Source organism: Desmodus rotundus, chromosome 10 (assembly GCF_022682495.2).
Source record: "Desmodus rotundus isolate HL8 chromosome 10, HLdesRot8A.1, whole genome shotgun sequence".
Lineage (NCBI taxonomy): Eukaryota > Metazoa > Chordata > Mammalia > Chiroptera > Phyllostomidae > Desmodus > Desmodus rotundus.
Genome location: NC_071396.1, coordinates 96,163,979 through 96,188,884, shown reverse-complemented (window position 1 = coordinate 96,188,884; position 24,906 = coordinate 96,163,979). Strand labels below are relative to the sequence as shown.

The 24,906-nt window shown below is 41.9% G+C and overlaps 1 protein-coding gene across 3 annotated transcripts in view; it reads left to right on the top strand.

The window, feature by feature from the left end:
- The window catches only part of DYM (dymeclin), a 286,983-nt gene that overhangs the window by 9,725 nt on the left and 252,352 nt on the right, over positions 1 to 24,906 (top strand). For all 3 annotated transcript variants that reach the window (XM_053912308.2, XM_053912309.2, XM_024580592.3), the window contains exon 2: positions 11,225 to 11,416. In XM_053912308.2, the coding sequence (XP_053768283.1) occupies positions 11,277 to 11,416 (140 nt within the window). In that variant the 5' untranslated portion in view covers positions 11,225 to 11,276. The remainder of the gene's footprint in view (positions 1 to 11,224; positions 11,417 to 24,906) is intronic.

Below are 24,906 nucleotides of genomic sequence, written 5' to 3'. Positions count from 1 at the left end.
ATGCTTCAGGTGAGAGAAAACTTTCAGGAAGGTGAGCTTCTGGGAGACTTGGGCCTGAAGCCCCTTCTAGAATTTTCCTTCTGTGGCTCAGCTGGGCATGGTCGAGCCCTGCAAGCCGAAAGCACAGGGGCAACGTGGCTGTTACTGCTCTTCCCTTCCCAGGCCCGGGGAGAGGCCTCTGGATCTTGGAGGTGGAAAGGACTTCAGGAAGTCCTGTAGTTTGATATCCTGCTTCTTGAGGGGGTTCCGCCTTCCAGCTTATCTCTGGAGGTCCTGACTGTCTTGTGTTAGTCCTGCTTATCAGTAAGTGTGATAGGAATCGTTAACCTTAAAGGCAGGGCCGGATATTTATTTTGTCTAGTAAGGTTCTCAGCTGAGCTTAATGCTCGGAACTTCTACTTATAAACTGCTTGTAAACTGTAAGTTACCCTCATGTTACTTATTTTTAAACAAAATAACCTAAACTAGTAGGGTGGAGAACAACTTTACAGATAGGTTGTATTTGGTAAAAGGTTTTTTTTTTCCATCCCTTTCAGGAAGTTTGGCTAGTACTTTTTGATGTCTTTAATTTTTATTAGATTCTTTAGAAATGCAGGCACCAGGTGGGTGGAGGGGTGTATGGGCAAAGTGGGTGAAGGTGGTCAAAGGGTGCCAACTTCCATTTATAATTCAGTCCTCGGGACGTGACATGCAGCGTGGAGACTGTAGTTAATAACACTGTATTGCATATTTGCATGTTGCTAAGACACTAGATCCTAAAATTTCCCATCACAAGAGAAAAATGTACCTGTGTGATGATGGATGTTAACTAGACTTACTGGTGATCATTTTACAATGTCTGCATATAATGAGTCATTATGTTGCACACCCGAAACCATCAATAATATGTTGGTACATGTCAATCTTATTTCAATTAAAAAATGCAGACTCCAAAAATGGCTGTAACTCTCTAATGCGAACATTGGGAAGATGTTAAAAAAATCTTTTGTGTGGCATACGACTGATAAATTTCTTTTTTTAAGTTGAGTCATTCACTGAATCTTGACACGTTTTCCTCCAAAATATCTCTTGCAACCTTTGACCTTTCTCTTAGAATACTTTCAAAGCCTCTTGTGTCAGTTATACTTAGGTTTGCCTGTGAATAACAGAGACCTGAAAAATAATAGCATAAACATGTTTGTTTCTCACGTGAAAGAAGACCTCAAGTAGACAGTTCAGGGCTGGCATGGTGGCCCCACTGTCATTCGGGACTCAGCCCCCTTCCAGCTTCTTCCTCCGTCATCCCCAGGGGTGTGGCCCTTGCTTTCTGGGTCCAGGATGGCTGCTGGCTAATTTGCAAGCTGCAGGATGGAGGAAGGGACTGAGAAGCTGCTGTGTGCTCTTAAGGAAGTTGATGTAATTCAGTATTAAAGAGGACGTGGCCATATGACCTTACTGGCTGCAAGAGAGGGTAGGTAATGTATCTTTGAGCTGGACAGGAATGTGCTCAGCCAAAAATAGGGGTTGTTACTATCAGGGAGGGAGGACTGGAGACTGAGGTCTGCATTTGGCATTTATAATACCGTACTTCTTAGTTTTTCTGTGGACTCCAGATTAACCTACACACGTCCCAACTTTCTAGGTTTGAATCCTAGTTGTGTTACTGATGTGCTTTGGTGTGTTACTCAACCCTTTTGAGCTTTAGTTTTCTCACCTGCAAAACAGAACTAATACTTTGTGTATGCTAGTTACAATTAAATGAAACTTTTTCATGTGTCTGGCAACCTATACACTCTGAATACTAGTTGTTTTTCCTTCTCTTCCCTCAGGTTTCTGGATGTGGGTATCTGAGTAGGTGATGTGGAAAAGAGAAATTAGAGATGGGTGGGGGGTGGATGTAAAGTCCCGTATTGAGCCTGGAGGAGAATGTATGGCAGGCAGTCAGATAAAAGTGGTATGTCACCCATAAGGCAGTTCTGGACTGGACGTGGGTGTTTCGGAATCGCCACTGTGTAGGGGAAGAGCTCACTGGTCTGGAAGACTTAGGGCTGTGTGCAATCTCACAGTTACAGTGGACGGAGTAGAAGACATGCCCTTCAGTTCGTCTCGCTGTAAAGCATGAAGCAGCTGCTTGCTTTCTGGCCTTGTCTGCTCCAGCTTTGGCTCCCTCCCGCTCCAGCCACGATGAACTTCTTTCAGGTCCTTGAATGGGCCCTGCCTGTTTCTGTCTTAACCCTAGGCCTTCACACATGCCATTCTCTTTGCTTTGAACATTTTCTGAACCCCGCACCCAACCAAACCAATCCTTACTCTTCAGGTCTTAGTTTACGGCGTGACTTTGGGAAGCTTTCACTGAGTCTTGAATGGTTGCCATATTATAATTTCATGGTAAATAAATATAATTTATTTACAGTCTCTTCCTCGACTGTAAATAAATTCCATTCTGCCCAATTTTCACCTTCGCACTTAGCATTGTGCTGGCCGCATAGTGGGCACTCGGGAAATACTGACAGATTCCTGTACTTCCATAACCGTAATATGATGTATCTTCAGTATTGCTCGTGTGTTTGGCAACCCTGCACTGTTCGTTAGTGTTTGCACATTGAATTGTTAATGTGAGTCAGTGATTGTGAAACAGGAAAGCACATTCTCCCCAATTTATTTGGAAGTTAATTTTTCTACTTAAAGTAATACTTGTATATTGAGATAATACTAGAAGGCATATTATAAAAAAACAGCAGTATCCATCCTTCTTGGTTTGGTCCTCAGAGGCAACTGCTGTGAACTGTTTGTAACCCTCTAAATGGTTATTTTGTGATTGATCAGTTTTAGATAACATCAGTGACTCCTTATTATGGTGAATGAGGTGCTCTTCCTCCACCCCCTCCTCCTCTTCCAGACTTTCCAGTACAAATGTGTAAGAATTTTTGGTTAATTTAGTGTTCAGTGGTTACACCATTATACTACATAAATACTGCTCACTGCTGAGCTGAGTGGTTTACCTTGTTTCCCTGCCCCCCACCCCATTTGCTTATTTTTCCATGAATGTACTACTAACTTTTACCAAATACTTTGAAAGACCTGTGGGGGTTGGAGCCCAGGAAACTGATGCAAGGTGTTGCTCTGGCTACCGCTGTTGCTGTGGGCAGTGAATTGTTTTTGTCTCTGCCCCAGAGGCTTCGTGCATAAGGTAAATCTCAGACCCTTCATGGTTCCTGGCTTGACAGTGTCACATCCCTGTGTTTGTGCTTCCTTTTTGGAACTCCTGTTATTATTAATACCTTCTTTTAAAAAATACTTTATTTATTTATTTTTAGAGAGAGGGGAAGAGATAGAGGGAGAGAAATATCAATGTGCAAGAGACACATCGATGGGTTGCTTCTCGCATGCCCCCAACCGGGGACCCGGCCCGCAACCCAGGCATGTGCCCTGGCCAGGAATTGAACCTGCTACCTTCTAGTTCGCAGGCCGGCACTCAGTCCACTGAGCCACACCAGCCAGGGCTTAAGACCTTCTAAATAGATGTTTTAATTTTCCGTCTCCTGTTTATCATCTATTTATCTTTATTTATTATTTATTTAATGGGAGTTGCCTTGACATCCCTTCTATTGAATTTTTATCTTATTTTTAATTTCAAAGGTCATTTCTTGTTCTTTGATTATTTCCTTTTTTATGACATCTTCTTTTTGGTTCATGGACCAAGGGTACAGTGGCTGAGAGCATGGTTTCTGTACCCAGCCTGACTGGGTTGGAACCTGGCATGTCGCTCTGTAGCTCTGTAATTTGGGCAAGTTACTTAACCTTTCTTTGCCTCAGTTTCTTCTTCTACGCTAAGAGTCGGCCGACGTTTTGTGTTAAGGCCCAGATTGTAAGCATCTAAGGTATTGTAGGCCAAAATGAAGGTTGTTGTGTTGGTACTTACAAAACAGGAGAGAACAAATTTCCACAAGTTTTGTATTGACAAAATTCAAAATACAATACTAATGGTTGAGCAAATTTTTTGTGTTAATAAAAGGTTTGCTGATGAGAAGAATAAAATCTCTTTCTTTGGGGAATGGTAACATTTTACCTACTTGGCACTTAAGGTTCATGTTTTCTATCATCAAGATTGATTACAAATGTTAATGTTTAATGCTGATTTGTAATGAGATTTTATGTATTTCATCTTTGAAAATATCTTCTTACACAAGTGCTATCAAATACTAATATTAATCCATGAACATATGATTTTAATAGAGTATATTTATTGCTTGGAAGGCATCTATAGAATTTTTTTAAATTCTTTTCTTGAAATTTACCTTTTAACAAATCATTCCATTGCAAAATAATCACTTCCAATTGAGGGTTAGGCGGAAGCTCCTCATTGCACAGTTAAGTGGCTTTTAACGTAGAAAGTACTTTTGTACTTGGATTGAGGTGTGACAGTGCTTCTGGAGCTGTAGCTTGAGTGTGGAAAACACCTACTGCATACTTGTATGGAATTGGAGATCTCGCATCTTAGTCTACTTTCTGACAGCATAGAACATGTATGAAAACAGCTTGGCGTTCCTTGTGAGTCAAACAAGGTCAGTTTTCCTCAAAATGGAAATGAAAACATCATTGTAGGTTTTGTACGTTAAGTGCTGTTGGTTTTCTAATTTTAGGTTGAATTCATTGAGAAATATGAAATCTGCAGCAATAAGTGATCTCCAAATCTATTCAGTGTTCAGTAATGTGGTTGGGGGGGAGTGTTCTTATTCAGAAAAATTTCCGTCTCAACTCTCAGCTCAAAAATTTCAATGAAACTGTACTACCGCTAAGCCATTATATTGTTGTGTAGTAGGGCGTATCAGGATATTCATCTGTTCCAGAGAAAAAAGTATTTTCTTAAGATTTTATTTATTTATTTTTAGAGAGAGGGGAAGGGAGGGAGAAAGAGAGGGAGAGAAACATCAGTGTGTGGTTGCCCCTCACCCACCCCCTGCTGGGGACCTGGCCTGCAACGCAGGCATGTGCCCTGACTGGGAATAAAACCCGCAACCCTTTGGTTCGTGGGCCAGCACTCAATCCACTGAGCCACATCAGCCAGGCCCATTTCTGAGAAAAATTTTGATGATAATCGATTAAGTTCATGAGAGCAAATGAAGTTAACCATTATAACTGGTTCAATAGCACAGTAGACTCAAATATTTTATGCAAAGCACTTGCTTATTGATGTTACCATGAGCAATAAATAGGCTTTAAACACCTACTTTGATGAGGTTTGCAAATCTGTCCAGCTAAGATTTTATCTGCGCCCCACGTATTCTTACCACCACCAGTTGTTGTGCATCTTAGTAGGTTCCACTTCATGTTGTACTGACATAGCATTTTCCCAACTATTTGGGGAAATGTTCATTGGCGGTAATTGTTCCATACAGACTCTCCTTTGAGCAGCTATTTTCACTAACAGACAAGTCTTAAAAATGTTTCTTTTCTCTGGATACATTTCTTTGGCTGTTGTAATCAAACAATTAACTTAACTAATGAGGGCAAATGACTTTGTTTGACTAGTTAACAAATGAGCCATTTGGAAACTAACTTTGGTTGCAGCCTTGCTTTCCTTTTTTATTTTGGGAGGAAGTTGCTGTGATGAAATGCCTTGTTTTAAGTTTTCTAGTTTTCCTTATCGTTACTGTCCCAAACGCGGAGTTCGTGCAGTGAGGTAGGGCATGCCAGGCTGTTGTGATGAGTGCGTAGTTGGTACTGTCTTCCCTATACTGCGTTCTTCTGGCACAGATGCAATGCTTTTACATACTAAACTCAATACTGTGACATCTAATTAGATTAAAAATAATCTGTACCTACCGTTACTTAAAAGTGTGTTTTCAAAGTTTACTTACTTTTTTTTTTTTTTTTTTGGACATGTTAGATCTCTACTGGTAGGTAATTAAATAAAAAAAGATGTTGCATCCCTGGCCGGATGGCTCAGTTGGTTGGAGTGTTGTCCCATACACCACAAGTTTGCGGGTTCGATCCCCGGTCAGGGCGTGTATGGGAAGCAACCAGTCCATGTTTCTTACGTTGATGTTTTTCTCTGCCCCCCCCACCCCTTCCTCTCTAAAATCAATAACTGTATCCTCAGGTGGGGATTAAAAAAGAAAAAGTTGCAGTCTGGCAGTGCACAGGGCACTCGAAATGCTGTCATTGTCGCATGTGTCACTGAAATGCTTAGTGCGTCGAATAGCAGCGTGAATGGATGAGAGCCCCATATGTATTCTCCGCTGGTGTGCCATGAAAGCGGCCACAGACAACATGTGAACACGTGAGTGTGGCCATGGTCTAGTACAACTTACGGACACTGCAGTTTTAATTTTGTGTAATTTCCACATGGCACAAAATATTCTTTACTTTTTTCAACCATTTACGGTATGAGAAATGATCCTTCAGGCAGCGGGCCGAACCCCGCCCTCCCTCAGGCCACAACTTGGCGGTGGGAACAGATCTGGCTCCGCAGCGGCTGTGGTGAGGGCCGGATGAGTCAGCGGGTGCCTTGCACTTCGAGTGGTGCCTGAGGACACGCCAGGTGCTGCAAATTGTTTATGTGTGTTGTTTTTATTGTCTCCCCGACCACATTAATTGTAGTTTTTAGATTTCTTCCTCTCTCAGAATCATTTGTCTCCTAATTCCTCCCTTTGGTTTCTTTATTTCATGTTGGAGGGGTCCAGACACGCCTTGGTTTTGGTCGTCCGTCCTTATCTGAGATTGCGGCTCCCTGTATTGATTGGGAGCGCTCTGCGGGAGTGATTTTGTTTGGTGATGGGCATTGCTGAAGATGGCTAGCCAGCTTTTTATTTTTTTAAGATTTTTTATTTATTTGTAGACATAGGGGAAGGGAGGGAGAAAGAGAGGGAGAATAACATCAATGTGTGGTTGCCTCTCATGCGCCCCCTGACTGGGGACCTGGCCTGCGACCCAGGCACATGCCCTGACGGGGACTCAGACCAGCGACCCTTTGGTTTGCACTGGCCGGCCTTTTAAATGGGGGGTAATCCCAATTACCTTGATCTTTCCCTGGGCCCTCCCTTTCGTTTCGCCTGAGGAGAACCCTCCGGTCTCCTGCCCTGGAGGCTGGGGCATCCGCTGTGTAGCTGTGGGGCAGGCACACGTCAGCTTCCTTCTCCCGTTTTCGTCTTCCACCTCATCGCCCTTCGCCGCCTCGGCTGCAGAGTCTGGTCTCCCCAGTCAGGCTTCCCCAGAGAGCACACGCCAGGTCTGCTCCTGAGGGCAGGGCCGGGGAGACCCACAGACGCTGGCCTGCACCTAGCCCCTGCCTCCCATGGTGGTTCTCTACAGCTCTTTTGCCTCCCTAGGGTGCCGTGGGGTGGCCTGGCTTCTTGTCAGTGTCCTCTCTGGCGGGTGGCTACATTGGGGTGTCCTCAGCTCTTTGGTTCAGTTACCACTGCTTTGTCACCTTTCTGTCTTCCACATCTCTGCTTTTATTTTTGTGGCTTTTTATTTTCATTACTCTCATTTTACTGGAGTGGAACACCCAACTGTACTTAATGTGGCGCTGGGAACGTAGTAACCTTTTAGAGAAGGCGCCGTTGGCCTGATGGCACCTGTGGTGTTTAGCTTGTGTCTGGCTAGTGCCCGTCGGCCCACTCTTTCTCTGGTCTCCTGTTTCAGCTGTGTTTCACTTTAAAGTCTCCTGGTTATGAATGGGGTGTGTGTGTGTGTGTGTGTGTGTGTGTGTGTGGTTTTATGTGGAAGCGGGCGATTTGGGAATATAGCTTATGCTTTATGGATTCTCAACCTAAGTTGGGACAGGGTGGCATTTGCATATTTTGAGGGTGTTAGGACAGAATTTGGCTGTTACTGGATTTTTAGTTCCCCTAATGTTTACTTTAATTTAAGGCACATTAAATTAGGAGACAGTGAATCAGTACACACAAATGAGATTTAATTTTGTGTATATATCAGATACTTCACAAAATACAAAATATTGAGCATATTATTTTTTGTTCAAAGCATTGTTTTCACCCGTGATGGTAAAATTAACTCAAGGAAAGAACTGATCCGAAGCGTTAAATAGTAGTGCAGAAGCCGGCCAGTCCAGGCCTCATGGGCAGGCTACATTCCTCATGGGCAGAGCGGTGCAGGGCACGAGTGCTGGAGGGTCACTGAGAGAAGAGGAATCGCTCTGTGCTGGTGAGTAGGGCTGGAGGGCCGTGGGCCAGGTGGTGGGGAACAGAGGTGGGATGGGCGTGCTGGATGCTGAGAAGACGGCCTGCCTCTACTTCGTTGTATTTGCAGACAGGGTCACCAACCGCTTGTACGAAGATTGCTGTGAGTGCTTTTTAGAAAGATGCAGGTGCTTGGCTCTCCCCTGACATTTTGAATTTTTTGAGGCTCAGGTATCTGCATTCTGGCCACATACTCCTCAGGTGTTCTTCATGGACATTTAAGTTTGAGAACCAGTGGTTTGGAGGGTAGTTGGAAGTAAAACTGGAAAGTGACCTTTGAGACTGTGGAGGGTCTTGAAGGTCAGTATTCTGGTTCTCAGGTAATGAAGACTCATTGAATGTTTTTAGCTGGTGAGCGCCATGATGGAATTGGTAACTTTACTAATATTAAAAATAAATTATATTCGACCTTTTACTTTGCTAAGCATACACTGTGCCGGGTTATTTACTGAGCGCTTTGCGTGGATCATCTTGCTTCATCGTCGACTATCTTATGAGCTGTAGGTACCATTGTTTTCCCATGATGCAGTGGGGTTTTTATCAGTTGTAAAGTGGATTTCAGACTGATTCTATACAGACTTAGCAGGGTCTATCTCACTAGAACCTTTGGTCTTCATTGCAGTGCTGGCCTGAGTTTCCTGTGTTTTTTAATTTTTATTTATTTATTTTTTATGTATTTTTAAAAAAGATTTTATTTATTTTTAGAGAGAGGGGAAGGGAGGGAGAAGGAGAGGAACAACAGTGTGTGGTTGCCTCCTGTGTGCCCCTTACTGGGCACCTGGCCCACAACCCAGGCATGTGCCCTGACTGGGAATTGAACCAGCAACCCTTTGGTTTGAAGGCCAACACTCAATCCACTGAGCCACAGCAGGCGGGGCGTCCTGTGTTTCTTTAAAGGATCAATGTAGTATTGGAGTGTGCAAAGCGAATCCAGGTGGAAGGACTGGAAGCAAAAACGCCCAGATACTGTTGCACCACATCATGTGAGATTATAGAAACCTGGTCTGGCCTGGAGGCGGTGGGAGTAGAAAGGAAGAGAGCGATTTAAAAGATGGTGCGGAGCATTGTGGGTGTTGTAGAAGACCCCAAGGGACTTGTTGATGTCACTCGAGAGTCGTTCTAATCGAGTGGTCAAGTCTAGGGATTCTGGAATTAGATCACCTGGGTTTCAGTCCTGGCTTTGTCACTTATTTTGGGGAAGTTACTTAAGCCGTCTGTGCCTTGGTATCTGTAAAAGGGGAAAATCGTGACCTTGTAGAGTTGTTGACTGGGCAGAAATGGATCAGTAATTGTAAAGTACTTAGCTACATTTCTCACATCTAGATCCTATGAGGAAACTGGCTGAGTAAAAGTGCCGTTGTACATTCTGTTCCCTCTGCCTCAGATACTCCTGTATGTTTCCGTAGCTTTTTGTATATAAATGCTCCGTTGTAATGCATACCACACGTGTTAAGTAGGCTTTGAGTTCATTAATGGCAGGGACCTGGTCTTACTCACTTTTACATTCTCAGTTTCCAGCATAACACCGAACGTTTATAGTAAGTGTGGAATAGGCATTTATAGAATGTATGGTTGGTTATGTGAGCGAGACAGTTTGAGCCAAGAAGGTTGATAACGTTGATAGAAATAGTGACTTTTGGAGGGGTTGCTTACTGGGGGGTGGGGGGCAGATGTTAAAATCTAGTTTAATATTTATGGTGATAGCAAGACGGCAAATTGAAACGGCTGCTAAGTAGATTTATGCCTGGGGTTTGACTGAGAAGTCAGGACAAAATGCTCATTCTGGGGTCACTCACGTAGAGATTACAGCGCAAGCCAGAAGCACACTCAGATTCTTCCTGAAGGAGAGAGGGTCAAGGGAGAACAACCCATTTATTTAACAAAAATGTATATATATTTTTACTTTAAATTATTGTTCAGGAATCATCTGCCTCAGGAGATGTCTCATACATACTGCAGAAAAATCACATTTCAATGTAGTTTTTAACGTAATGGTAACTTTACAGTAGTAGTGGAAGTTGAGAGGGCAAGCTGGTTTTGGGAGTGAGGATGGAATCGGTTTTGCACATGTTAAGATCAAGTTCTTGACTACATTACATTAAAATAGGTCCTTTGCAAGGTAAAGCACCAGCAAGGGCATGCTTCTCATTTTTAGTACAGACTTATATAAGGTGCATTATTATGCACCAAATTACTGCTTATATATTACATATATAATTAAAAATATATTATCCTTGAATTTTAAAAATCTTAAGTATTTTAGGGATCCAGGAAGAACTGGCGTTCTGGTCAGAGGTTGGGTCTGGGAGAGTTTTGAGGGCACCGTGGAAGCCACTAGTGGAACCAGGAGACAGGCTCAGTGACTGACGAAAAGAGAAAAGAATAGCTGAGAGCCAAGGAGTCTTTTGAGGCACAGTGAGCGGGAAAAGCAACAGGGCTCTTAGGAGATGACCTGATTGGTAGTGGGATTTTCAAGTTCCATTTTATCCTAGTTTTCATTGGTAAGAGTCTTGGGAGTTAAAATAAAACCTTGGGTCTGTGTGTGTGTGTGTGTGTGTGTGTGTGAGTGTGTGTGTGTGAGAGAGAGAGAGAGAGAGATGCTTGGCACGATTCATTGCAGAAGAGATGCCGTTGGGCTCAGTTTTCTACTTTGCTCTCTATGCGGGTGGGGAGCAGGTGGAACTTTCTGACAGCAGTACTTCGGTGGCTAGTCTTCCTGGCTTGTTCCTCCTGGGCACTTCAGCTGCCTGGGGCACTGCCTTCACTCTGCTCAGCTGATGGTGCCCTGTCTGCCAGGGGGAGTGAGGTATGCCCCTTGTAAGATCTCCATGTGTAGATTCTGATTTCTGTGTTTATGTTGGCTAAGGCAGATGTTAGCACCATTTTCCATCTTACATCTTTGTATCTGATGGCTAATATATTTAAAAATAAAGGTGTGATTTCCTTTAGTAAATTTGCAGTCTTTTACATTTAGGTCAAGGGTAGGGAAATGCATGAGGACTATTTTGAACAAGTTTGAAATTTCTTTTTATTCTTTTTAGGTTGTCCTGTGGAAATGCAGGTTTAAGGACACACTACCTACCAGATCAGAAGATGGGGTCGAACAGCAGCAGGATCGGCGATCTTCCTAAAAATGAGTACTTGAAAAAGTTAGCAGGCACGGAATCTCTCTCTGAGAACGACCCGTTCTGGAATCAGCTTCTCTCCTTTTCTTTCCCTGCACCAACGAGCAGGTAAGAGATCACTTGGAGGGTAACATTTTTATGCAGGGCCACATATGTTTGTGTGGTATGCTCATTTTGTAAAAAAATATTTTTTAAAGTCTGTCCGTCCATTTGTCCGTCCATCCATTATCTACCTGTCTGTCATACATGTACCGGTAGAAAATCCCAAAAGTAGAAAAGTAGGAAGCAAGTTTTTCTCTTTCTTTTTTCTCTATTCAGCTACTTCCCTTCCCCAGAGAAGATTCCTGGTAGCAGTTTCTTTTGAATCCTTCTAAAGATAGTACAAGATTATTTAAGCATGTATCTCGTATACATTTTACAAAACTGTTTTAACACAAGTGGTGGGATACTACACAAACCTTGCTTTTTCTTTTTTGCTTGCTATCTCTGGCTTTTTCATCCACAGTTAAGAAAATATGTCTTGTATACTTAAGCATACATGCAGCTGCCGTTTTCTTTTCAATGTCTGCGGACTATTTATAGAATATATTTAATCAGTTTTCTCTTGGTGGGTATGTAGATTGTTTCCAATGTTTTGTTATAACAGATGATGCCGCATACATTATTACTCATGCGTACAAGTGTGTCTCTGGTTTAGGAAGTAGATTTGCTGGGTCAGGCTGCCTGGGCGTTTGTCCTCTTGGTAGATGCTGCCCAACTGTGCCCCGTGGAAGTCGTGCAGTTTGTACTGCTCCAGCAGTGTATGGGGAAGTGTGTCTCCCCACACCTTTGTCAGTTTAATGCATTGTTAGACTCTCTGACCTTTGCCAATCTGATAGGCAAAACCAACATTTCACTTTTAAACTGATTCCTGAGCCAGAGGAAAGGTGGCTTGGGAATAAGGGGGGACTGGTCCAGGTAGGGGAACGCCATAAGGAAATCCCAGTGGTGAGGAAGAGCGTGCCAGGTGTGCGAATCTGAAGAGTGATGAGGGAGGCGGTGTGCAAGATTTGAGGGTTCTGGTGAAAGATATTAAGGAGTTTGGACTTTGTCCTAATATCATTGGAAACCATTGAAAGATTTTCATCAGAAAGGATATAATCAGGTTTTCATTTTATTTGATATTTGGATTGCCTCATATGGTGGTAATCACTCTGTCCTTTAGCAGAAACTATTACTTCTCGACTACACAGTTTTTGTTTTGTTTGTAAAAATAACTCAGTTCTAAGATCAGATAGACACGTTGCAGATATGCAGGTAAAAAGTTGGAAGACACGTGGAAACTGTGTGGGGCGGTCCGGGTTGCAGGGCGCTGGAAAGTCTTTCGGAGGAGTTGGGATGTGAACAGAGCCCCCAAGGAGGCGGGAGGTTTAAAAAGGGAACAAGTGAGAAGGAGGGTTCTGGCACTTGTGAAAGGAGCTGGACAAAGGCCCGGAGGCAGGACACAGTTCTGTGTGTGTGGGTGTGGAGGGGGGACACCAGCCTGCCTGAAGGACAGTGTCGCTCGCAGGGGCCTCTTCTGTGGGCCAGAGCCCAGCCTAGCACAGGTAGGTGGTGGGAAGAGATGCAGGAGCCATGGTGTCTGTAGATGGGATTTAAAAGATTGTAATTTTATTTATTTTTGTCTGCAAAGATAATACATTCTTGTGGTTCGAAATTCAAAGGATTCAAAGGTTGTAAAAGCGGCAGGGCTCTGTCCTCCCCACCCCCCCCCCTCCCCCCGTGCCTGGTTCTCTGCTCCAGAGGCAACAGGTGTTACCACTTTTCTTAGATGTCCTTTTAAGGGATGTTTCATGCTGTTTTAGTCTCTTGAGGCTACTTTAACAAAATGCCACCAACTGTGTAGCTTGTAACTACAAGAATTCATTGCTGGTGGTTCTGGAGGCAGGAGTCTGAGGTCAGGGCACCATCATGGCTGGGTGATGGCCCTTTTCTGGTTCATAGCCCACACGGTCTCTCTGTGTGCTCACGTGGCAGAAGGGGTGAGCAAGCTTTCTGGGGTCTTTCTAGTGAAAGGCACTGATCCCATGCATAAGGATTCCACATTCACGACCTAATCACCCCTACAGGCCCACCTATAATGCAATGTATTTGTAGGGTTAAGATTTCAACATAAGAATTTTGGGGGGGACGCAAACATTCAGATCATAGCACGTGTACATTCAGACAAATGTGCACATACATCCCCCTCATTTTAGACTGATGGTAACATGTACACACTTCCAAACTTTGTATTTTTTTCATTGATTATATCTTAGAGAGCCATATATATGTATATATTAGCTCCTCCTTGTTTTTGATGGGGCATAGCATGTCATCGCTGAATATACCATAATTAATAGAGCAATATAGTTTTACCCTTGGGATCGCTTCTAGTGTTTTCTTATTACATGTAACGCAGCAGTGAATAATCTTGTACACGTGGGTAGAAGTGATTCTTACGCTGTGAATAAAGTGTAACCAAATGGCTTCCATTAATTCTTCCAGTCAATGTTGGAAGGGTGTGAGGAACAAGTGTAATAGGTGCGGAACAAATTTTAGGGAGCACTGAAAGCACTTCCCAAATACAGGGGTGGGCCAAAGCAGGTTTACCATTCTAATACAATAATCAATAAATGATAATACAAGGATAAACTATGTTGTCCATACTCAAAACTGTAAACCTTCTTTTGCCCACCCCTGCGTTTCAGGGTGTTTCAGGAGGCACTGAAGCGTGTGGGGAGTCTGATCACAGAGGGCTGAATGGGGACATCAAAATTGGTCCACCGTTTTTTTTTTTTTGATGGGTGTGGCCCATTCTTGGCAGACCTGTTAGAAAGCTGAGGATTAGAAATCTGATCCCTTACAGGTAGGTTCTTGTTGAATGGATTTGGGGAAGTGCTGTTTTAGGGAGGTTTCTTTTTAGGTAGGGTGAGTGATAGGCTGGGAAGCGCAGGGAGGAAGAGAAAGTCGGGCAGGAAACCAAGTGCGAGGCAGCTGCAGTTCTGTAACCGCCCATGAGGCAGGTCTAGGTCCTGTGCCTCTCCAGGAAGTGGGAAGTCTTGCATCCTTGTGAAACGGATGTTTCCAGCGGGCAGAAACGTACAGAGAATAATATATTGTCAAAGTTTTTCCGTTTTCGATTGATACTTAATTTGAGCATTAGTGCTTAATGAGCTTGGAGTTCTAGATTTGACAGCAGTGCTGAGCAGTATGGTGACAGCTTGCGTACTTACTAAGAATAAGAGTCGTTTTGCTGAGAGGTGCAGTGATTTTGGGTGATGTTGAGAAGAGAAGCAGTGAAGCATGGTTCGGGGAGCATAGATTTTGAAGGCGGACCAACTTTGTCTTGCATCTCGGCCTCACCACTTACTAGCTTTTTGAACTTAGGAAAGGGAGTTCACCTCATTGAGCCTGTGGATGTTTCTGTAAGATGGAAATCATAATACCCACCATACAAATTTGTGGGGAGGACAAAATGTCATAAGGCATGTACAGTGTCTGACTTTCCTCTTCTTTCAAGGAATAAATACCTATTAATTTAAAAAAGAGCAAGGACCTTGTCTTGAGAGTCTGAAATATTTGAGGGATGAAAATAAGCAGCAGAAATTTAATTAATTTTCTTATGACTGCTTTATCCTAATGATGAAAAATCCTATTGTTCAGTTGTTTTAAAAATAGGCCAGACCCTGAGTCTAATAATATTTGTCTTTGTGCTTGCACAAGGCCCTTTTTGTAAAGGCTACTTCTTAGCAACCTCACTGGGTTATGAAGTTGTATTACATGCACTGAGCACTAGGTGGTGCTCCAATGAGGCAGGAAGGCAGCTTCTGGCACACTCACTCCAGTGGATTTTTCTGAGTACCAAAGTAATGCATGTCCATTTTTAGTACCTTAAGTACAGGAGAGCTCAAGGAAGGCAAAAAGATAAAAACAGTGGTGACAATGAAAAGTAACCATTGTTAACATATGTGTATATCCTTCAGTTCCCTCACTTAAAAATGTTCGCATCATGTTCTCTACATCGTTCCTTTAACTCATATTCCCTGCTGTCAGTGTTTTTCTACCACATAAGTTTAAATGGTTGGAGAATGTTGTGTGTTATGACGTACATAGTGATTTAACGGATGTTGAACATTTTGGTGGTTTCTTATTTTACCTGTTTATATACAAAACTGATGAACTTCTTGTAGCCACGGCTTTGTGCATATCCCTAATTATGTAAGTGGGGTGAGTTTTCGGTAGATTTGCTGGTAAAAGAGACTTTACAAAATCACACTTGCCTTTCAGTTCAGAAAAGTTAGAAAAACAGAAGCAAAAGGGAAAACAGTCATGTATTCTCATCACATAGAGCTGTTCTTCCATACTTTTTGAAATGCACATATGTATTTGTATCTGCCTTCCCCCCACAAATATGAGATTGTACTGTATTATTGTTATGTAACTTAAAAAAAATCAATGATTTATGTGTGTTTCCTTTTTAGTAAATATGAATTATTTAAGGTTATTTACCAAAAAATAGTATTGAATGCCTCCAACTTCCCAGGCACTATTTTTAAGGCCAGAGATCTTGCAGTGAACATGAGGGGGGGGTCCCTACCCTCATGAAGCTTGTATTTTAGTGGAGGAGTTGGGCAGTAAACAAGTAAAGAAGTAAATATATAAGGTCATGTTTGGAAATGCCAAATGCAGTGAGAGAAAAGAGAAGCAGAGTGAGGTCATGTAGAGTGACAGAATGGGAGGGCGTCCTCTGGCGAAGCGGCACTTGGTCAGAGACAGGGAGTGAGCCACACAGATCCCGGGGAAGGAGCATTCCGGGTAGAGGGAACTGAAGCAAGAGTAAGTTCTGCATGTTCGAGGAGTGGCAAGAGTCCCGTGTGGCGGGACAGTGAGCCAGGAAACACATTACCTCGGCTGGTGTGGCCTGTGTCGCAGTGTATTCCAGAGACGAGCATGTTTTAACTTGGGAATTGAGTCTAGTCTGCTGTAATTTACTAACTCTCCTATGAGATGGAAAGATTTTACTCACATGGTTTATTCTATTGTGAGATTAACATAACATAAATTTACCATTTTAAGTGTCTGATTCAGTGGCATTAACTACATTCCCAGTGTTGTATAGTCATCACCATTGTACATTTCTAGAACTTTTCATCATTTCAAACAGAAACTCTGTACCCATTAAATAACTCTCCATTTCCCCTTCCCCCAGCCCCTCAGTAACAGCCTCTGTTCTGCCTTCGGTCCGTATAAATTTGTCTATTCTTGGTAACTGTAAGTGGAATCATATAATATTAGTCATTTTGTGTTTGGCTAATGGCACTTAGAGTATTTTCAAGGTTTATCCATGTTGTAGCACATATCCGAATTTCCTTCCTTTTTAGGCTGAATAATGTTCATTGTACGTATATATCATGTCACTATGTTTTTTTAAACTTCAGTTAGTTGTATTTTCTAAAAAAAATTATTTTAAATGTCTTCCATGTCTCTTCAGTATCGTTAGGTTCCAGTGACCAGTTTGATTTTTCTTTTAGGGATCGCTCTTACATTATAAACAATATGTACATTCAGCTAAGACCCTGGGCCAATGAGCCATCTACCTTAATCTAGCTGTTATTTGTTGAGCACATACTGTGTGCCAGGTGCTGGGCTCATCTCATTGCCAGGATGCAGTTCCTCATGTAGTTCTTGGGTCCAGTCTGTGAGGTAGGCACTGTTATATTCCTGGAAGTGGGGAAACTGAGAGCTGGGGAGGTTGTCCAGGGTCGCACAGCTAATAACTGGTGTGGACTAGATTTGAAGCAGGTCGGTGAAGCTCCGGACCGGATCTGTTGGCTCTCATGCCATATAATCTCCATTTGGAAGAATAATCACAGGACAAGCTTCAAATAATGGTTGGAGAGCTGCAACATCAAATATGTGATCATCTTTGAGAAAAGAATCACCACATTACATATTCATATTTTCAAAGTGCTTTCAGAGCAATAGGTCATAATGACAGGTACTTGTATTTACAGTGTAAATGTGTAATTACATTATTTATAATTCATGCATGCAAGCTGATGGCAATCTGTCCATTGTTTTAGCCTTGCCTCGGTGGTGTGTGTCTTCTCTCTCTAAGGGGGGCTGCCTGAATGATCCTTTCTGAGTTTCTTGACCTGTTTCCTTGATTGAGAAACAGGAAAAGAGTCTTTTATTGAATTAGGTCACAGTTTTTTAACTGACAGAATCAATTAAATGGTTGTAAAATTAATTTTTTCCTTAGAATTTTGGGTGCATTCACTTCTATATTTTTATTCTCTTTGGCACACTTTACGCACAATTTTCTTAGAACTTTTCCAAGTTGAAACCACCCACTGTGTCCCTGAGTGGGCGTGGGCTAACTACTAAACTGTCTTCTGGTTCTTTCACCCTAGGGTCACTTGAACAGCGACCAAAAGCACGTACTAGGCCGTTGACTAAGGGAATGAATAATTTGATACCTCTTTTGGCACCTTAGTTTCTCAAATTGAGGGACCAAAAGAAGTTCAGTTTTTACATCTTGAGTCAAAACCTGTTGCTTCCTTTAGACCTTTCTAGGCAAAATCGTTTTAGAATATGCTTCAGTTTGCCCAGGGTCGATGGCTCCCTTAAGCTAGAAGTTCATTTGGGGGGAGATGTAACTAGCATATTTAAAACATTAAAAAAGGGACAAGTAAGCTTTATTTCAAGTGCACCCTTCTTTCTTTTTCTCACTGTGTTGGCTGGAATCTCAATTTTTAAGTCATTTTTTTCTGTTGCTTTCTTGAGAAAATAAGCACGATATTATATTGCATGGTAGTTGCTGGAATTTGGACACGTAATAGGTATAGTCCCTTTCATTTTTGGCACTTGAATGACAGCGTATAGGACTGCCTGTGAATCACATGAGTATAAATACCTTTTGGTTCTGTCTGGTACATTAAAAATTGCTACAATAAATTTATGTGCAGTTTTTATCCTTTGACTTTTTCCTATGAATAGGCCCTTTTAAAACATTAACATTCCCACAGTTTAACCACTGAATGGGCTGATTTTAGTTAGTTTTGTGAATGATTTCTGTAATTCTGTCTTTGCTAAGGTAAGGGGGGGAAGTCTTTAGAAATGCTTCCATACTTTTCTGAATGGTTACTTGTTGGTTTGCTCAGGTTGTGTTTTAAACTGACATGCATGCAATTTGTCAGTATATATGTTGTGGGCTGAAAATACAGTAATACAATGTCAATTTTGAAATGATTTTATGACAGAATTTTCAGTGAAAAGAGGGACTTACGCATTTTCAATATTTATTTTGTAAACCTCATAATTGTATTTACTTGAATTGTTCAGAAAATCTACGTTCAGAAATCTGTGTATAATTTCTGTCCTCCGACAGCTTTCTGCCCATCTGCTTTTCATCAATAGATTTGAACTATGCGTTTATCTTCTTTTATTAATGAGATTCACATATAAGATTGGTGTGCTTACTAGTAAAATAAAACCAGTCTCAATTACTGAAATCTGTGAATTAGGGAATGTATAATTTAAAAATCTAGCTTCCTGACCAAACTAGAGTTTATTATTTCATAGCAGTTACAATGAAGTCCTTTGCTTTCCTTATTAGACTTAAAGGTTTTGTTTTCTCCAGTTCTTTATTATCACATAAATTTTACATGATTTGAATCATAACATGAATGTATGACAATACTTCTTTAGGTCTATATGGAAATTCCAAGTAGTTATCAGTAGGGTTAGATTGATGTTATGTGGGTTCGCTTTAATAAAAAAATAGCTAAATTGATACTGTTCATACTTGAAGAGTATTAAACTAGAAGTTAGATATGTTTATTTTTGTATTGTGACCTTGGGTTATTTAGCTTCTGTGTTTTTCTGTCACCTGTACAGTGAGGATATTCCTGTTTCCTCAGTCAACGTCAGGGTTTTTAAAAGAAATCAAATGAAATAATCAGGGTGAGAGAACTTTGAATAGTATATTGGTCTATACAAATTGCAAATTATATTTAATCAGCAAATTTATTTGCATATCAACAATTACTATGCTAAAGTATTTGAACACAGTATTTTTTGTATAGAGTTAAATAAATCTCCTCCCTTATTAAAGTACTTTTCTTAAATTATATAAGTTTCAACTCAATTGTAGCCCCAAAAAACCCAAATTCTAAATTAGTGGATTTCATATTAATGAAGTTCTGCTAAGTGTGTACTTAGTTGGAACTTCCAATTTTTTTAAATAAATTATTTCTGCCCTGGCTGGTGTAGCTCAGTGGATTGAGTGCCAGCCTGCGATCCAAAGGGTCGCTGGTTCCATTCCCAGTTAGGGCACATGCCTGGGTTGCGGGCCAGGTCCCCAGTAGGGGGTGCATGAGAGGCAACCACACATTGATGTTTCTCTCCCTCTCTTTCTCCCTCCCTTTCTCTCTCTCTAAAAAAATAAATAAATACAATCTTAAAAAAATAAATTATTTCTGTCATGTGTACAATTTTTTAAAAATCTGATGCAGTTGAGAACACGGTTATCATAAGACTTCTTCTAGGTTGCAGTGTTCTACAACCAATTGGCAAGCTTCTTTTCTGAGATTATGTATTTTTCAACCTCCTTTGCCTTTCTTTAGTTCCTGAGGGCCAACACCATGGCCTGGCAGTGTCCATTGTTGCCTCCTACGTTACTGAACAATCCAAAGTGTGGATACATGAAGAATGAGACAGATGGGTTGGTGGGGAAAAAAAGGGTCCAGAAGAGAAGAAATGTTGGAAGGTAGAAACTGCTGTAGGGCCACAGTTACTTCTGGTGCTCTGCAGGGCTGGCTCCATGGTATAGGACACAGGTCACCAGTTAACTTGCCAGCCTTCTTGTGCTCCTTCCTTTAACTCAAGTGGTATTTGCCAATTGTACTGACCTGTCACACCAGCTACTAAAATATTGTAAGTAACTCTTACATATTTTCATGTGTGACATTTATCAGGAGTAGGTATTTAGTTTATTACATGACCCATTTTACATATTTTATATATTTTTTTGGTTGTGGACACTTGAATTCTTAACTCAGGCTTCATATGAAATGAACTTTGTTGCCCTACCCACAGATTTTCTTCTTTGTTTATTTGTCAGGTTTGGAAAGCCGTCCGCCATCTAATACCGGAGTGGGGTCGATGAATGAAGGGGTGCGCGCTGTAGCACTGAGCTCTGGTCTTTAACGCTTTTCACTCACAAACCAGTGGCAGGGTCTCCCGAGGTTGTGGTGGACAGCAGATCTCACCGTGAAGGCCAGGGTCGTTTCCCTTCTCTCCTGTCACCTTGTGAATTGTGGCTGACCCTCGGAGACGGTTTCTGCATAAGTGGCTAACATAATCATCTGTTGCGATGTTTTCCCCCATCACTGCTGAACATTGCTGTGTCTGCTTCACTCTGTCATCCTTGAAGTTAAGGCCAGGGTTGTTTGTCACGTCGGGGCATTGTAATGCGGAGTTTAAGTCCAAAGATCACAAATTCTCTGTACGGTATTTCTCCATGTACATCATCCCCCATGTGATGTAACTCAAAAACTGACTGCCTGGTACAGTGAACGAATGTAGAGGGTGCTGAATAGAACTTGCTTCAAATTTACAGTGGCATGATGATAATTTGCCAGTCAGGTGTACAACCTTTGTAGATTCCTCTCTATAGGCCATTTTAGAGGAGAAAAATTTGTATTTGTCGTTAAGGTTCTTATGCTTGCTTACTGTCAACACATGCTTACTTAAGTATAAAGATCACTGGATTTGGTGTCAAAGATCTGGGTTTGGAATTCTGCAAATTTAGGAATATGTGTGGGCTTATAAACCACAGTACTTTTGGTGCAAATGGTAATTGGTTAAGTCTTTCTGGAACGTAATTTGCACTACTCATCAGAACAGAAGTGTATGTTCATTGCCCTAGCAATTTCACTTCTAGAATTTATATTAAGGAGATAATCGGACAAGTTCAGAAATATGTGTAGAGAGGTTTGCACGGATAGGTACCCATCACAGTGTTTATAATAGCAAAAAACTGCTCACAACCTAATGTCCAGTAAGGAGATTGAGTAAATAAACAAACAAAAACAATGCATACTGGAACAATATACACTTATTAAAAATAATCATATGTTTATAGATATAGAAAAAGATCCACAGCATACTAAATGGTTAAAGCCAGTTATAAAGCCATTCATAGAGCATAATCTTATTCATGCAGAATTGTGTACATGTGTGTTATAAAAATGTGTATATTTATGTAACTCTTGCATAGGTTATATAGCTTTATTTTTTATTTTTTAAATTTTTTATCCTCACCCGAGGACATTTTTTCATTGCTTTTAGAGAGGGAGGGAGGTAGAGAGGAAGGGAGAGAGGAAAACATCAATGTGAGAAAGAAGCATCAATTGGTTGCCTTCTGTATGCACCTAGAGTAGTCTTTGAACCCACAACCTAGGTGTGTGTCCTGACCAGGACTTGAACCCGCAACCTTTCGATTATGGGATGATGCTCCAACCAACTGAGCCCCACTGGCTAGGGCTAGCTTTATTTTTGATTTAGTTTTTTAAACTTGTTATTTTGAAATAAGAGAGTCACAGGAGGTTGCAGAAATGTACAGTGAGGTCCCTTTCATCCTTCACGCAGTCTCCCCCAGTGGTAGTGTCTTGCGTAACTGTAGTTCAGTATCAGAACCAGGAGTTGACGTCGGAGCTGTCCCCAAAGGTTGTGGTGGGTTCGGCAGTTAGTTATACATGCACTCATTCATACATGTGTGTTTACTATGTACAATTCTAGCACATGTGTAGACTTGTATAACCACCACCATAACCAAGACACTTGTTTCCAGCAAGGCTGCCTTGTGATTTCGCTTTGTAACGACACCCGTGCTTTCCCCCTCCCATCTCTAACCCCTGGCAGCTGCTAATCAGTCTTCCATCTCTGTAATTTTGTTATTTCAAGAAAACTACGTAAGTGGAATAATGCAATATGTCACATTTGAGACAGGCCCTTTCCCCTCAGTGCAGTGTCCTCTAGCCCTGTTCCGGTTGCGGTGTCCCCACCAGTGGGTCGTGCCTTTTTACTGCCGAGTGGCATCCTGTGTGGTGTGTGCACCACGGTTCATCTGAACAGGGACCCGTTGGAGGGCTTCGGGTTGCTTCCAGTTCTGGGCTATGATGAATGAAGCTGCTAGGAGTATCTGTGTACCGGTTTTGGTGTGAACACAGGGTTTTATTTCTTTGAGATAGGTGCTCAAGAGGGCACTTTCTGATTTGTACAGCGAGTGCGAATTTAGTTTTACACAAAACTACCAAAGCTCTCCAGCGCGGCTGCATCGCGTCCACCCCACCCTTGATGGATGGGAGGTCCAGTTCCCCTGCACCCTTGCCAGCGTCTGATGTTGTCACTCTCTTCATTTCAGCGGTTCTGATGGGTGTGCAGTGTTACTTCATGGTGGTTTCCGCACAGTTCATTTTTATAATAATATAGTATACAAGCCATTTCCTTTAAAAAAAGAAAAATACCTAAATTTAATCCTGGTTCTGCCACTTATTAAAAGTTACTTAATACTGAGGGATTTTGCTGGGTGAATAAGGAATACTGATTTCCTTTGTAATGCATTAGTGTTATATTTTGACTATACTGAAACATTAATGTAAATAAAATCAAAGCAAATCACCTACAGTTATTTGATACAGCTGTTTGAGACTGTTTCAAAGTGTAAAAGTACTCCAGAAATTACTAAATTATGTTTTATACTTCCCTTCTGTTCTACAGTGGCGGGGAAACTGGCAAATTACTTGTAAGAAGTGTTGATGAACAGATGTATGCAAATTTGCAAGTTTGGTACTTGTGGGTTTGCCCTATTGTTGTGGTCGGGTTAGGGACCTTACATTTTCTGAGCCGTGTGCTGGGCGCTTTCCATACTTGGCCACATAGTCCTTGCAGCTGTGCTATGAGATGGTGGCGTCCTTATCTCCCTTTTAAAGATGAAGAAACTAAGGTTCAAATTAAGTAACCTGTCTAGGCCATGCCAATAGGAAGTGAGAAAGCTGAACTTAAGTTCTGTGGCTTCACAATCTGTACTCTTTCCATTATCCTGGGAGGGTGTGCATTGTTTTCAGTAATAGCCCACGTGATTGGACGTCCTTGCCGCTGGTGTGCGTGAGTTTGTTAATCGATGGCCGTGGTTATGTTGAGAGGTAGCACACGTGGTGTTTAAGTATCGAAAGTGCCCAGCCCGTGAGTCCAGTGATGTAGAGACATTCCCTATTCTTCCTGTTAATATTTCCTCCTAGTGTTCCAATTTAGTATATAACTTTAGTAGAATTAAACTAGAATTCTTAAAGATTATGTGCTTGATTGACTTAGTTCTGCGTTAATAACTGTTACTGGTTTATCCAAGTTTGCTGGCCCAATACTTGGCAGTTAATTATAGTGGTTGTGATACAAGGTTAGGTTTTATCAAATTCATCATACAGACATTGTTATTATTAATCTCTCTCTCTCTCTACCTCTCTCTCTCTCGTCATTTTTTGCTAAATCAAGATGGTTTTAGCCAGGGTCAGACAGTTACCATTGTATATCTGAGCACCTTGCTGCTTGCTGCTTTAAGAGTTTCGTTATTGTGTGTTTTTGATTCTGTGCTTAATAGCTTCCTGTTTTATGTAAGGTAAAATCCAAACTCCTTTTGCTCTAATTTGCCTTCCCAGTCTTCTGTGCTAACTACACTTTCCAGTTACTTAACTTTTTCATGATGTATGTTGGCGTACTCGGTAGAGGTGGCATAATTACATTGATTATTTGAGATGTAACTTAGAAATAATTCAGCTGTATTATTGGTATTCGTTGGGGAATTTCGGTGTGGAAGTTCTCATAGAAGCACGTGGAGAGTGTGAAGTTGAGGTTGACGACAGATCTCTTCCTAAGGAGATTCTCTTCGTGAAATCAAAGTAAGGGAGGGAACAGACTTAGAATATAGTCCAGGGATGGCAGTGGTGATGTTTAAGAACCCCCCTCCCTGGCCTGCATGGCTTGGCTGGTTGGAGCATCATCCTGTGAACTGAAAGATTGTGGGTTCGATTCTCGGTCAGGGCACATGGGAGGCAACCAATCGATTTCTCTCTCTCTCAGAAAACAATGCATTTTCCTATAGTTGTGAAAATGTTATTTTAAAAGATTTTATTTATTTTGAGAGAGGGAGGGACAGAGGAAGGGAGGGAGAGAAACATCCATGTGAGAGAGAAGCACCAATTGTTGCCTCGCACAGGTGCCGCAGCCAGTGACCAGACCTGCAGCCCAGGCACGTGCCCTGACCTTTCACTTTGCAGAACGCCACCAGCCAGCTGAGCCGCACCGGCCAGGGCTGGCTGTGAAAACTTTAATACCTACTCCCTCGCCGAATTATATCTTCAGGGGAACCCATCGAAGTTCTTAAAACTGTGAAAACAGTTCCTAGGCGGGTTTTACATTTTCTTGGGGTGATGTGTGTGGCTCTTGGGCACAGATCTCCAGCCCTGTAGGTCTCGTTCAGTGGGGTGTCACCAGCCAAACTGAGGCTCCTGTTGTGT